The 14,448-nt window shown below is 42.7% G+C and overlaps 1 protein-coding gene across 1 annotated transcript; it reads right to left on the bottom strand.

The window, feature by feature from the left end:
• Positions 1-4,133: 4,133 nt before the first annotated feature.
• Positions 4,134-14,088, bottom strand: mtf1 (metal-regulatory transcription factor 1). The gene is made up of 11 exons (XM_030781814.1): positions 13,967-14,088; positions 11,813-12,332; positions 8,982-9,220; positions 7,808-7,939; positions 7,506-7,579; positions 6,789-6,922; positions 6,430-6,507; positions 6,211-6,313; positions 5,490-6,106; positions 5,109-5,166; positions 4,134-4,996 (listed from the first exon to the last, which is right to left on the bottom strand). The coding sequence occupies exons 2-11, from the start codon at positions 12,278-12,280 to the stop codon at positions 4,509-4,511; spliced, it is 2,391 nt and encodes a 796-aa protein (XP_030637674.1). The 5' UTR covers positions 12,281-12,332; positions 13,967-14,088; the 3' UTR covers positions 4,134-4,508.
• Between the last annotated feature and the right edge of the window lie 360 nt (positions 14,089-14,448).

The raw sequence follows: 14,448 nt of genomic DNA on the forward strand, positions 1-14,448 counted from the left end.
TCTAGAGACACAGGTACGCTTTCCTTTCCATAACGAGATCATCAGGGAGTCTTTTCCTCGACCCTTCTCTTTACCTCATTCATTTGCTACAGAAGCATATCGAGGATCTTGATGCAAGGATGGCTAACAGAAGAGAGCAAATCGAGCTGTGTAACAGTGTCCTGAAAGATTTACTGCATATTCAGAATATTATATCGGTACGTGAAAAACGTGTAAGAGCTTATTGTTTTCTGTTCTCTGACACTGGTAAATGTATGCACGTATCCATTTACTTGCAGGACAAAGGCCTGGGTGACGCATCATTGTCCGACCTGAAGTGATGAGGGTTTCTTTTTTTTTCTTTTAAATTTGAATGTTAACTTCGGTACAGTAATAAATCTATTAATTTAAACTTCACAGAATGAAACAATTTAACAGACAATTCAGATCAGGTTTAATTAGTATTATATTGCTTTCAATTCAAAAAGTTATTACTTTATCATAATACAATATTACTTTGTACAAAACAAGCATATAAGCAAACAATTTTCACATTATACATTCTTTAAAAATACAGAACCTTTACATCTGTCCTCACTCTTTGGGTGTTGAAGGCAGTCACATGGAAGCATTTTTGTTTCCCCATCTCGTATCCCTAGAAGACTATACTGATGAGTTGTGCCTGCTTCTATTTCCATAACATGCTTTCTCTGCACTTTCTCTCCATGTTCTATCATATACAGCGAGCTGTTTTGTTTCTTCATCAGGCAGGGTGACACCAAAGCTAATGAATAAGTGTTTCTGTTAGTGTAATTCAGATAAAACTCAACTGACAAACTAATCTAATACGTCGTCAGAGGAGGGACAAACCATTTTCAAATTGCAATGCAATAACCCCATAAGGATCAAATCAGCTTTTTGATTTGCAAACAAAATTATTGGCATTCACATGAATGGTGTGGGTTCAGAAAAGAAAAAAAAAAAAAGGTACAGTAAATCTGGACTTGAGATGATTTTCTGAGAGATATTGAAAAATACATATTGCATACTTAAAAGCTAATCTGACAATAGAAATAAATTCTCTAAAAGTGAGACGAGACAAATAATTCTTACAACAGAATTATATTGACTCTTAAGCAAGTTCACCGAGTTACCTGCTAGGTAACTCACAGTGAAGGAAATCTAGGGGGGCAGTATAAATTAAAAAAAAACAGAGCGACTACTGATGAACTGAAGGGGGAGCAAACAAACACTGAAATATTAAAATGCCCAGACATAGAACAATATGCACTGTTTCAGTAAATCACATTAAACTTAAAAAAAAACAAACCAGTGAACAATAGTTTGGGTAAACATGCACATAATCAAAAGAATATCCATACCGTTGTCATCACAGAGAATGAGTGCGCTGAGCTTTGCAAATAAGCATCTCTTTTGAAATGTACACTGAAGATGGCTCACACCTCCACTCACACGAGCTTGTTTTCAGCTAGTGGCATCTTGCATATGGTGACATCTGAGGGCTACAAGGGAATAAGGACTTGTCCGATTGTGTTTATACTGAATGATGCAGATGGGTCAACAGTTCTGGTGCCTTACACTAAGGGAAAGTCTGTAGGCATTTTGCATAGTTCATCGCTAACAATGATGAGGTTTAAAAGATGATGGTGAGGGAGTAAACCAGAGGGCAAAATCAACATTCATAATGCCAAAATAATGCCAACCCGTCCATTTTTCACTGCCAAAAAAATGTTATGGTGAAATAAATGTGAATGTCAAAATTAAACACAACACGGCTGATGGGGAAACTATTCATCGTACAAATTCTGTGCACCAATGGGTCTCGATTTAAAAATCAATGCCCGCCCACCCTGTACTGTAGGAAATAAATGAATGTATGAACAGCAAAACTGCACACTGCAAACTATTCTAAATAACCTAAAACAAAAACAAAAGGCCAGTCTTTTCCTCTCAAAAACCAAATAACCAAACAAAAGGTTTATCAAGGTAAAGCGGGCCCTGGTATAATTTAAACTATGCAGTTGTGAGAGGCCTTATGTGACATAAGAATGGGTGTGAGAGTGGTCATGATGTCACCCACCCCTCTTAAATGTGGAAAAACCCAAAGACAGCCATTTCTTGGCATTGGCTAAAGAGAAAAAAAAGGAACGATTTATCAGTTTTGTTTCTCTCACTTGACGGATGTTCTGTGAGGGTTATCCACCACGTAATGGAGCTTAAATGCCCCTGATTAATCAGAGAGTTGTAAGGCAAAGCTGTCCAACATATAAAACATGGTGTACGGTAAGAACTTTGCTGTAGTACACAAACGCTGTATTTGTGTACGCATTTGAAAATGATGCACTAATGCAGACCAGAACACACTCTAAACTACACAAAGATCAATATGTTAGCGACCGCTCTAAAATCAGTGATCCTCAGAAAGGTGGCATACTGCAAAGAAAAAGGGCAGTGCAGACTCATGTCATTTGACTCAAGTCCCAAACCCGGATTCTATATATTCATACTTCTATACAAAAATACAAGTTCAAATACAATCTAAAGGCATAAACGTAATATATTATCAAATATTCTATATTTACACTATAATCAGCTCCTAAGAGGCTCTCCGTACAGCAGTGGTATACAAATAAGGACCCCAGTAATGGAGATAACTAGTTGTTTGCTTGGTTACCTTCACTTCTGATAGGTAGTGAATTAGAAACAGGAGCGAGAAACCAACTGAGAGCAAATGTGAACATGGTCTGAGGGTGTTTCGGCAGTTGATTGCTCTAACACCTAATCAGGGATTCTCACTTCAGAGAATTATCAACTTCCTATGCTAGTTGATGTCTGCTTGATTTTCACTATCCCTGAGTGGGCCATCTGGATGAATAAACTTTATCTTTTTTTTTTTTTTAGTGTGCTGAGACTACAGATTTGTTCATTGTCAGAAGAAGCATTACATGAGACCTAACCATATCATTTCCTTAAGTCAGTGCTCGATGCCAGGGTCCTGAAGGGTTACAGAAGTTTTTTTTATTTTTAGTTTTTTTGCGAATCGAAGAGATATTCGGCACATTTCGTTACTGCACTGTGAGCGTATGAAATGCTCTAAATTCCCCCGATTGGAAAGTCCTAAGATAGAGGCCTATGGCCTGTCACTGCTCGAAAGGCCGAGAGGAAAGCATTGGGAGAGAGGCCCAAGTGTGACGCCGAAAAAAACAAAACAACAACAAAAAAACACCCCCCCTTGAAATCAGTTACGTCATGGAAAGGGAAAAAAAACAGAGACCCATCCTGTGTGCGTGTTCCACCTGCATCCAAAAGGCAATAGGGGCAGGGAGAGAAAGAAAACAGGTTGGACGAGAGATGAGGATGACAGGACTTGGTCCGCCAAGCTTGGGCACATGAGAGTCAGTGAGGGGGGGGGGGGTGGTCACATGGAGATTAAGCCATTCAATAAATTAACAAATAAAAAAAATTAAATACTACTTGTAGGCAGCAGTTTTCAACAAATTTTTAAATTACATTTAAAAGGCAAACGATTTTGATCTTTTTTTTTTTTTTTACTTGGATAATAATACGAACTGTTCAAACAAAATTACCTAAAACTGTAATCTCATTTCTCGGACTGCTCTAAACTTCCTAATGAATGACAAAGAAATGTCATATTCATGGCTGATGTGTGCTGGACTGTGGTGGAAAAGGAATGGCTGCATGAAATACCCAGTCATAAGTTGTTTCTTTGTTTGTTTGTTTTTACAGTGCATTCAATTTACTGAATATACCAGTTCGCTTTACATGCAGTACATTCTGGTAAATCACATGTGAAATGTGTCAGTTTTCAGCTGCAGACTGAAGTACAGTATGTTGATGTATGAAACATTTTGCTCCATTCTATTAATATCCATATACCTACAGTTTTTTTTTGTTCTATATCAGTCAGTGCTATGAGTTTTATGCAAAGTCCTTCAAAGCCTTATTAAATCATTTGTTTTAATAAGGCTACACCTCTTGGCTTATCTAATTACCTTTTCTAATTATCTATTCATTGATAGAAACATATGTATATATGTGTATTTTTTTGCCAAAGCTCAATAAATATTTTGATCACTAGTTTGCATGCTTAATAATTCGATTTTTTTTGTTAGTCATACAGAGTTCAAATCTCACAGTATGATAAACTGAATCACATGAGAGGATATGAGGCATTTATGAAGAAATAGCCCAAAATGACCTTGCCCTAAAATGTCACCTCGTTCAAAGTTCATGAAGACACAAAATGAGACATATCAGAATGCACTGCGAGTAAAATACCATCTTCATGGGGTTAAGCTCTGGCATGATGAATGTAAAACATAACAAAACAAAACAAAAACAAACACAAAAAACCAAAACTAACTAGCATAAACCCTTCCTCACATGAGATCGGAGTGTGGATGATTTGATGCTTATGAAGGGAACCCGGGTTCCTCGTCTCCATAAGGTGCAGCAGATCACTGGTGGAGGCTTGCCTTCAGCCACCACTAGGAGGCGCTGTTGCCGCCTCCCTCGCTCATGGGGAAATCGTCGTCAGCAACAAGCAGCAGAGCCTCGATGTTGGCTGTGGTCTCGGGGCTCTGCAGAGAGAGGAAGTCGGCCACATCCACGCTGGCCAGGTTGTCAGTGGGAGGATTGGTGGCCGTGGACTCAGGGGGGAATGTCGCAGCAGTAGGAGAAGGGTCGTCAGGCCGGGCCTGGGTATGAGTGTGACTCACAGTTTGGTTCACCTTACAGGGAGACTGCTGAGCGCAGCACTGGGGAGTAGCTTGTTGGGCTGTGGGGAGTGGAGGTGCTGTGGGGAGTGGAGGTGCTGTGGGAGGAGGTTCTGTAAGTTGCTGATCTGAGGAGGGGCTGCTCTTTGCGGAGCTCCTCTCTTTTGCCGAGTCCCTGCACGAACACTGACACTGGCATGACTCCTCTTGCTTAATGATGATGACTGGTAGGCTCAGGCCAATCTGCTGCACGGCGTTTCCTAAAACACAGACAGGTTCTTGTGTTTTTGACTGATCATAAGTATCACTGTCAAAGGGCACTAATTACATGCACTGCCGATTACCCTGACTCAGAATAAGCCTTGGGCATACCTGGGTGTCCTCCGACTGGTATGGCTGTGGTGAAGAAGACTTTTTCCACTTTTGGGCCCTGAATGTGAAAGACATTTCAGTAAGCAACTGATAAAGAAAAGGAGTCATGCAAAAATAAAAAAAGGGGTGAAAAATTAAAGATTTGAATAGCGATAATGTCATGCGTTGTACAACTGGATTGTGCATTTGCATGAATGCTAATTCAGTACAGCACTAGCAGACCATTAAAAATAAACAAATGATATCAAATGATCTGCATTTCAACTAAGAAATAACATCTTGTTTTACATGAGAGTATGTTGCGTATCAGAGAAGCTCTTTTCAGGTGTGACAGAGGAATGCCTTCGACAGAACACGGGTCAGAGAGGAGAGGGCTCTGACCTGTTGCTCGGGGTTTTGCTGTGGGTTGGCAGCATTGCTGAGGATCCACTGCAGGTTCTGGTCAGACATGACGATGCTGGGCTGCAGCAGACCCTGCGTGGGGGCGATGGTGATGGTGGGGGCGGGAGCCAGGCCGGGAGCGCCAGCCAAAGGCACGGCATGCGTCGCGCTGGAGACGGTCTCCGCGGAAACAGCGGCCGCCGCCGCCGGAGCGGCGCCGGTGACGACGGGGGCAGAGACCGCGAGGGCACCGGGCTGTACTTGGCTCTCCTGCTGAAGGAACTTGGGTGGCAGCGCCACATAGTGTTGTGAGGCTGGAGGTACGGCGGGAGCGGGCACTTCTGGTGTGTTAAGCGGGGTGGGGGTGGGGGCGGCGGCGGGGGCAAAGGAGGAGACTTGTTGGGTGGTGATGGAGGAGCTGTTGGGCGCTGGAGCTGCAGGCTGAGGTGCCTGAGAGGGGAGGGGGACAGGCTGAGGAGGGGAATCAATAATAGGTGCGGTGAGAGTACAGGAGGAAGAAGAGGAAGACAGGGGCTGGGTGAAGGAGAGCAGGGGCTTGGATTCGGCTGCAGCTGTCTGAGGCGGGGTCTCCAGGCCAAAGGCTTCCACTAGGTTCTCTGAAAGGGGATAGAGGAACTGAGCTTAAAAACGTCGTCAGAAATAAAAAGCGTGACGCCAGTCTAACATACGGTTTGAGTTAGAAACCGTGAGGGGTACTTACCGGAGGGTTGAGTGTCATCCTGATTAACGCTGTTTTCAGGACTCTGGAACATTAGCTCAAATATCCTCACTGGAGTAACATTGTTAAGATCCAAGCTTTGAGACTGCAACACAAAACAAGGAGATATAAACTACACAGAAATGCTTCTACTCCCTTTTAACAAAGGTTTGTCTAGGGGAAAGAAGTGAGCGTTGAAGGAATGAGACAGCATTAACTCACATTGTGAAGGTTTTCTCGAAATTCAGAGTCTGTGGAAATGAGGCTCAAATCACTGAGACACAGCGAATGATTCGCATCCTGCCGTGTCATGATAAACAAACAAAACACAAAGAAGCAATTAGACTTTGCTGTTTATCAGCCAGAAATGACAACATAACACGCAATAAAACGTAGCTGCCGAGAGACCAGAGACACGAATTGCCGAATGTGGCTGCGTTGATTCATTTAATTACCAGAAGGACAAGCAAGATATCACCAGTGTGAGCTCTGTGGGCAGCATTAGGAGAAAAAAACAAACAAAAAAAACAAAAACTAGAGGCGAGGCCAGGCGAGTGCTGTGTGTCTTTATGCTAACTCACTTCAGACAGTGGATTACTGAGGTTGGAGCTGAACGGCGCACCCTTGTCATGACCCTTTATATGACTCTTCAGGCTGTACTGAGAGCTGAATGTCTTCTCACAGCCGTCACTGGGACAGAAGAACGGTCTCTCTCCTGAATGATACAGACAAGAATGAGGGACGGAGGGCTTTGCGTTTATATCGGGGGGGGGGGGGGGAGTCTTGGCACAGAACGTTGGAGTAAACACACAGATTTTGTGTGCGATATCTCGTAGAGAGCAGTTCAAGAGCACGACAATTCCAAACTTCAGAAACCACAGCATGCCAAATAGCAACTGTACAAACAACTCTGTGATATGTGATTGGCTGATGAGGCCATGACTCATTTCCATCTCTCCCTTGTGGTTCCAGCTACACTTTCTTTTTTTTTCCCCCCTCATTCATTTTCCATCTGCTGAGTAACTGTGTACCATTTTTTGAACAAGGCTTTGTTTAACAGGCTATATTCATTTCTGAGATAGATTCATTACTGGGATGGGTAAAGTACATCGCTGTGGGAAACACTGCCAAGGTAAAGCACTTTTTCCACTTGGCGATAATATGAGATGACAGATTTCTTACAGTCACGCGGCAAGGTAGAACAAGGTGGATAAAAGACTGTATCAGGCTCTGGTGACAACATCATTTATAATGACTAGGTGGCCTTGCTTGACACTGCTGTCTATATGGAGGCCTACCTGTGTGTGTCCGGACATGTGTCTTTAGGTGGTGACTAGCAGCAAAAGCCTTGCCACAACCATCATGGTCACACCTGGAGAAAAATGACAGAAATTATGAAGATCATGGAACCCATGACTGACCACATGCTATTCTAATTTCAGGGTAAGCAATCCATTGTTTGAGTTACCATGCGTATGTTGAACAGGAGTATAAACTGGGTGTTAGAGTGTTACAGATGTTGGAACGCCGAACATGTGTGCCCCTGCCCAGACGCTTAAAGGGTTAAATATTCCCCAACCGTATTCTTCTCGGTACTCACCGGAATGGCTTCTCCCCTGTGTGGGTGCGAATGTGCTTCCTCAGATCACTGAGTGTGGTAAAGTACTTGGTGCATCCTTCTGATTCACAGTTAAACGTCTTCCCCGTGTGCAGTCTCTGGTGTGCTTTAAGTCTGAGATGAAAACAGACGGATTACTCAACCTAAAAGCCACTTCAAAGCAACCAACTCAAAGGCTCCTGTGACAGAGTCTGAATAGACCTGCACTAATTGTAGAGCCCAACTCTATTGAGATGTAAATCTGCGAACGCTGTGAAATAAAACGTTCCCGAAGAGGAAGAAGAAGAAGAAGAAGAAGATAGGTACTGCTAATGCAGTTCAATGATACAGCTGGAGTGATTAGTCTAATTTATGTAAGGTGGGTTGAAAGGTACAGAGAAATCTAGGTAATGGTAGCTGTAAAATGATAATGTTAAGACAGACGTGTAAGAGGCCATGACAATCTTTTCAAATTTTCATAATTTGTTACAGACTAATCTCTTTCTCTGCTCCACAGAGATAAAATGTAACCACAGTTATCAGCACCACACTCGTACACATGGGCTGTAGGTCCCTTAACAAGAGAGGACTAGGTAATACGTTTTGAAGAGCAGGAAATTAATGAGTTTATTGGAAAACAGTAGACTGTGACACTGGTTTGCCTGCACTGGGAACGCGGGGCCTGACAGAGAGTCGATGGTGGCACGTGTTCACTAGCCTTGGGGCTAAGCCACATGAGGCCATCGGTGAGGTCTTTAAGGACCAATCAAAACACAGTACAGTCAGTGGTGACATGAAACTGCTCCGTCACGGTTATACATCTTAACGTGAAAATGTTCCTAGGATTTTCAGTACGACACTGCTCTAAACAATAATACCTGGATTCAATCTAACTTCATGGCACTGGGTTAAATTTAATGGTTTTACAGGACATCTTCATTCTATAAGGCAAAGTGTGGGCCTTCTGTCAATTACTCAAAGTCCATTGCCTAGAGAGACCCTCAGAAGAAGGCCTGTCAACAGCAAATCAATCAACTACATTATGTGTCTAACTTCTGAGAGCCGTACCAATTGTACTTTTGAAAAGTTGTTTTTGAGAAATGAGATGTTTCAGTACACGACTGAATGCCATTCTTAATTTGACATCTTAGTCTACTTTTAGACGCTTCTGCCGTACCTGTACAGTGTGTTGAAGGCTTTCTCACACCCTTGGACATCACACTCAAAGGGCTTTTCTTTCGTATGTACGCGGACGTGGATCTTCAGGCTGTAGGAGGTGAGGAAGGCCTTGCCGCAGCCTTGCTGGTTGCAAACAAAAGTGTACTCTCCACGGTGTGTTTTCTGGTGTGTGCGGAGGTTTCCTGCCGTGCTGTAAGTGCGTGTGCAGCCCTCAAACATGCACTGGTACCTTTTCACCTTGGGAAGAAGAGAAGGACATACAGATGGGCGAAAAGTGAAGGTGGAGAAGCCATTCTCATGTTGCCAACTCAGAGCCTCACCCTGACTTAATCAGTAAGGGACAGATAACTGACTCTATAGGCAGTTTACCACTCAAGAGACATGAAACAAACTGGATTCTTCTCCTGTGTTTGAGAAAGAATGTCAAGTCACGTCATCTTATAGAAACGGAATGTCCAAATAAAAAACTTTTTTTTTTACATTTCAGTTCATTTTCTGACACAGGCACCAAAAAAAATTTTAAATTTCATTTATATAAATGAAGCAATTTCACTGGCATATCAAAATGACAGTCGAGGTTTCAGGGTGACCCGTTTTAAAACACGATGATAACAGGATGTATCCCTGTTTCCAAATGAAAAAGTAAAGGTTGTTCCTGACTGACACTGGCCTTTGTTTGACGTACTGGGTGAACCAGGCCAGCTCAGGTTTTTGTAAGCATAGCGTAACGGAAACACGTCTGACTGATTCCTCTGTTCTCTTCAGCAGGCCTCTACACAATAGCGACAGGACTGCTCTCTGCTCTCGCAAACAAAAGCCTCCAGGGGCTGGCAGATAGATAAAGCTGTCTCCTTGTACTCTCTAACATGTAACACTGTGTTATTACACACATGGAGATGAAGGGCGCTCATTTATCTACTGGGACAAAAGACAGGTGTACTACGGTAGGCCCTTACCTTTAAGCTGTCATCTTTGTGTTGTCTGAGGCAAAGAAAATAAATAAATAAATAAATAAATAAATAAAAACTGCTTCACAGAGACCCAAGGATGCTAAGTGCCACATTGTCTAAATGTGCAGAGCAGGCGCTTTACACGACCCGAGAATAACCGTTCCGCTGTACACGCTCACAGATGACACAAAATGGAGGGACGTCCAGAGCGCCGGAGCTTCGTTATTTTTAGATCGTACACCAACCACCCCTCACGATCCAAACGCTGCTCTGATGCATTTTACATTCCATAAAATGCTCCTGATAAATTCTGACTTATCTCGCCGTCTTAAGAAGATCTCTCGAGCAGATTACAGTGAATTACATGACATAAAGTTCAATGCGAAGTTGATAAGAAATGAAAGAGGTCACTAATGCCCTTAACAGCTGGCCTTCAGGACAATGACTGTTCCTGTCAGCCTATCTCTGCCTTTACTCAAGCCACGAGTATAAAAGGGTTTATGTAGGCAGAGAGAGGAGTCTGACAATCCTGAATGAAGCAACAGGTTTGACCTTTTACCCACACATGCATGAACAAATGTGCAGTCTCTCAGGGTTATGAACAGCAGGCATGCCACCGGCCGACACGAAAAAATGCTCAACCGCAGAGAAACCACTGGCCACCGTGAGCTAAGTCCTCTGATGTACATTGCTATAGCAAAAAGGCCGAGAAAAAGTTGTTTGAAAGGAGGAGAATAAAGCGAAAAGATAATTACATCAAAAGATTTAGAGCAGACAGGTGTATGAGATGCTGAGAGATGCCAGTTTCACAGACTACTTGCTCAGTCAAATGAACCACCCTGTTTAGCATGTGAGTGTTAATGAGAATCGACAACATGGATGCTTCTGAATACATCTCATATAGTTTTGATTTGAGGTCTCTTACACCATAAAAGGATAGAGATAAATGTCAGTCTGAATTCATTTTAAAAGGCAAACCAGTTTTTTTTTAGAGGCCACTACTACTTCACAGAATTCTCTTTCTAAACATTAAGGAGCCCACTTTGGACAGCAAAAGTAGTGGCATGGGACTTCAGATGAACTGTTACTTTTCTTCCACTTTTAATAGCAATATATTTACTTCTTACAGCTGACCACACAGTCAGACTAAGAAGCCTCGTTAAGGGCCAGTTTTTCTGAAGGTGACTGAGGAAAGATTGGTGAAAAATACAGAGTGGTATCACAGATGCAGGGCTGATTTCAAACAGGCATGATCAAACGAAGCACTTTCCGAAAATGACGCCGGTTCCCAGTGACAACAGCCATAACCTGTGATAACAGAACACTGTCAACTCCAGGGGTCTATTGCTATTTAGTCACAACCTTTCGTAAATCACAATTAAACGCCACTGTAGCAAAGAGCTTGAGCATTTAATGTGGGACGAGTAAGAAACAAGGTAATTTGGACAGACATCATCACGGCTTTATTACAGCAGTAGCTGAGTGTGCGGGGAGAGCCAGGATAAAGATCTATCATATGAAACCATGTGGAAACAGAGGCCCTGTGGGGATGGAGCTCTTTAAGCAAACAAATGCCTTTCATTCAAAGCCTTCCCCTGCTACATCCAATCTGATAGGACGCCCTTTCATTTTTCACTGAAAGCACGTTTGACTGCCCAACAAGTTGGAGCACCACGAAGACGAACAGACTCAGGCAGCTTCCAAAATGACGTAGCTGAAAGCTGCGAATTTGGCAGCAGACATTTCGGAATGAGTTGACCCAGTCACAGAGCGCTTTGGTTAAGACAAACGTCCGATGCCCATAAATTGCGGAACCCCCCCCCCCCCCCAAAAAAAAACAGTTGAAACCTCTAAAATGGAGCTAAATTTGGACCCTTACCTCTCTCTGCTTGGTCTCTGGACACTCAGAGTGTAGGGTCAGAGTGGCTCCTTCAATGTTCCGTGGCATAGGGGTGGAACCGGGGTTGATGATGAACTGAATCTGGTCTGGTGAGATGGTGTGGTGAACGTAGCCCTGAGACATGCCATCCGGATCCGTCATGAAGGCCAGCGAGTGCTCCTCTTCGTCTCCGTCCCCGTCTCCCTCGGCCAAAAAGGCCATGCCGTCGTCCTCTCCCCCGCAATGCCCGTCCTCCTCGCCTTCCTCGTCCAGACGGATAGGGTCCTGTTCGATGAGCACCGTGGTGCGATCGTAGACCCGTCCCGAGGAGGACGAGGGCGCGGGTATCAGGCCATCCTCTTTGTCGAACTCCACCATTTTGTCGTCCTCATCCTCGTCTCGCCCCAGCTTGTCCACTTCCTCCTCAAAGAACATGGCTGTCTCTGTGAGAGGGCCATTATCGCCCATGTTCCTGACAGCTTCGCTCAGTCCCGGACAGTTGTCAAAGTGTTTGCTTTCACTAGGCGCGCACAAAATAGGAAAAAATTTTAAAAAAAAAGTAATTACAACAGTCGCCACAGGAAATTGAATTTGAACTTTGTAAATAAACTTTATGTTGAGTTTCTAAATAAATGCTGAGTTTCTAAAACTTGCTCTTTATTAACATCCTGAGATGTTAACTCTACCAACTAACTGTGCACATAACAATACAACATAGAGCATGCTTTCAAGACTAGAAATATCAGCATACTGTGAGCACTTTCAGTGTTATTAAAATAATAATATAGTGCCTTATCCATAAACACGTTTTGATCAAAGGAGGTCGGCAGCTCTGTCAGTTTATGGTTTATTTGATAAGACAACATGAAAAATCAGGTGACGTGTGTGTAACACTGTTACAGGTAACTGGGACAATGCAGAGGACCTATTTTAAGCCAGTGTCCAACAAACAGGGCCGGAGTGTTCGTATAATTTGATCCCAACATTCGGCTAACAAGTAACTAAAGCAACCAATAAAACAGTTGTTCCTCTTTACGGTAGTGATGCATCGAAAAGTGCGGAAAAAACAAACAAACAGTGAACCGGTGTCGAGTAGTCTTTCCTTTTCTAATACATCTGAAATTCTTTTATGTAATACCTAACCTGCTGTCTCACGGAGCAACACTAATGAAGACCTATTCTATTACTACTAGTCTATTTCATTCATCGTGAGGGGGTCGGAGTAACTCGCTGACTTCGAGAACTTTCGAGGTTTTCCTTGACATTGACGATTTCAAGAGAACTCAATCTCTGTTAATTTGTGTATGATTAATGACATACCTGACCATACCGTGGACCCAGTTGGCCATTTGAATTTTGTTTTATCTGTTTCCTAGTTACAGCAGTGTCAGCCCATCAGACGTTCAAGGAATAGGACTTGTGTTAGCAATTTAGCTATTCTGTCAGCACATCACTCTCCCGCTACATAAGCTAGCTAACGAAATTGTTAACGTTAGTTGACAAAGATAATTTCAATTGACAGGCTTCTCTGGCCACTTTAAATGGCACGAAGTGTCAATGAAATACAAAATGACATTGAAGACAAAACAACTGCCCTATTTATTTTGCTTACAAACAAACTACCCCAAGAACAGTATTTTATTTTTTTCCTTAGAAAAAAATGCTTGCGAGCTTGCTAACCATTCACGAATAAGACGATAGCTTGCTAGGATAGCTAGCGTTAACTGGTTGGTAACTCAGCTAGCTCAATTAGCCGAAGCTAATCGGCAATTTTGACAGTACGATGGGGAGGCAGTTAATGCTAACATCTAAGTTACCAAACTCGGTAGCTTGATACTATACAATTTCAGTCTGACTGACAGATGTACCTCACATCAGCGTGCTTAGCAAATGTCTTGACAAATGCCCCCTCAAGAAAATACTTTAAATACATGTGTTACAAGGTGGTGTAAATAGTGAAAACATCGAACTGAGGCGGCATCTTCTCTGTGTCGACCCTGCTGACTGGCTAAGCTAAACTATAACGAACACAGAACTACCAAGCTGACTACTTTACATAGATAAGACAACAACATAAATGGCTTAGTTACAACAATATTTTGTCATGTGTCCGCATTCACACACTAGAACGGAATAAAAATGACCAATAGCTACCGAAAAGAGGCCAAACGCGTCTATATTCCAGGTTGCTGGTACTTTCTTCCCTTCCCCTCCCCAGCGGTACCATGATTGAACAACAACGTAAAATTGCAGCTTCCTCTTTCTGAAGCATCCTGGGTAGTATCATACTGTCCACAGAGAATACTGCCTGTATAGTTATTGCAAGAACTCCGCCTTTATGAATCACTTGTCATTCCCAAAGAAAATCATCATGCCAAAAATTCATATACTTTTGGTTGTTGAGATATTTAATGGTGTTCTACGAACATTAAAGTACCGACTTAAGAGTTGCCTGGTAGAAGAATTTAAGGTTTAGTGTGTCCATAGGCCACAGAATTAATAAGGATTTTACAAGTTTTCATTATTCAAGTCGTCAGCATCGATACGTGGCCTGAAATTCTAGGCTACCAACCACAATGTCATAGTATCCACAGAATCCAAGGTACCGCAATTTACACCCACACCAATGTCGATAA

Source organism: Chanos chanos, chromosome 8 (assembly GCF_902362185.1).
Source record: "Chanos chanos chromosome 8, fChaCha1.1, whole genome shotgun sequence".
Lineage (NCBI taxonomy): Eukaryota > Metazoa > Chordata > Actinopteri > Gonorynchiformes > Chanidae > Chanos > Chanos chanos.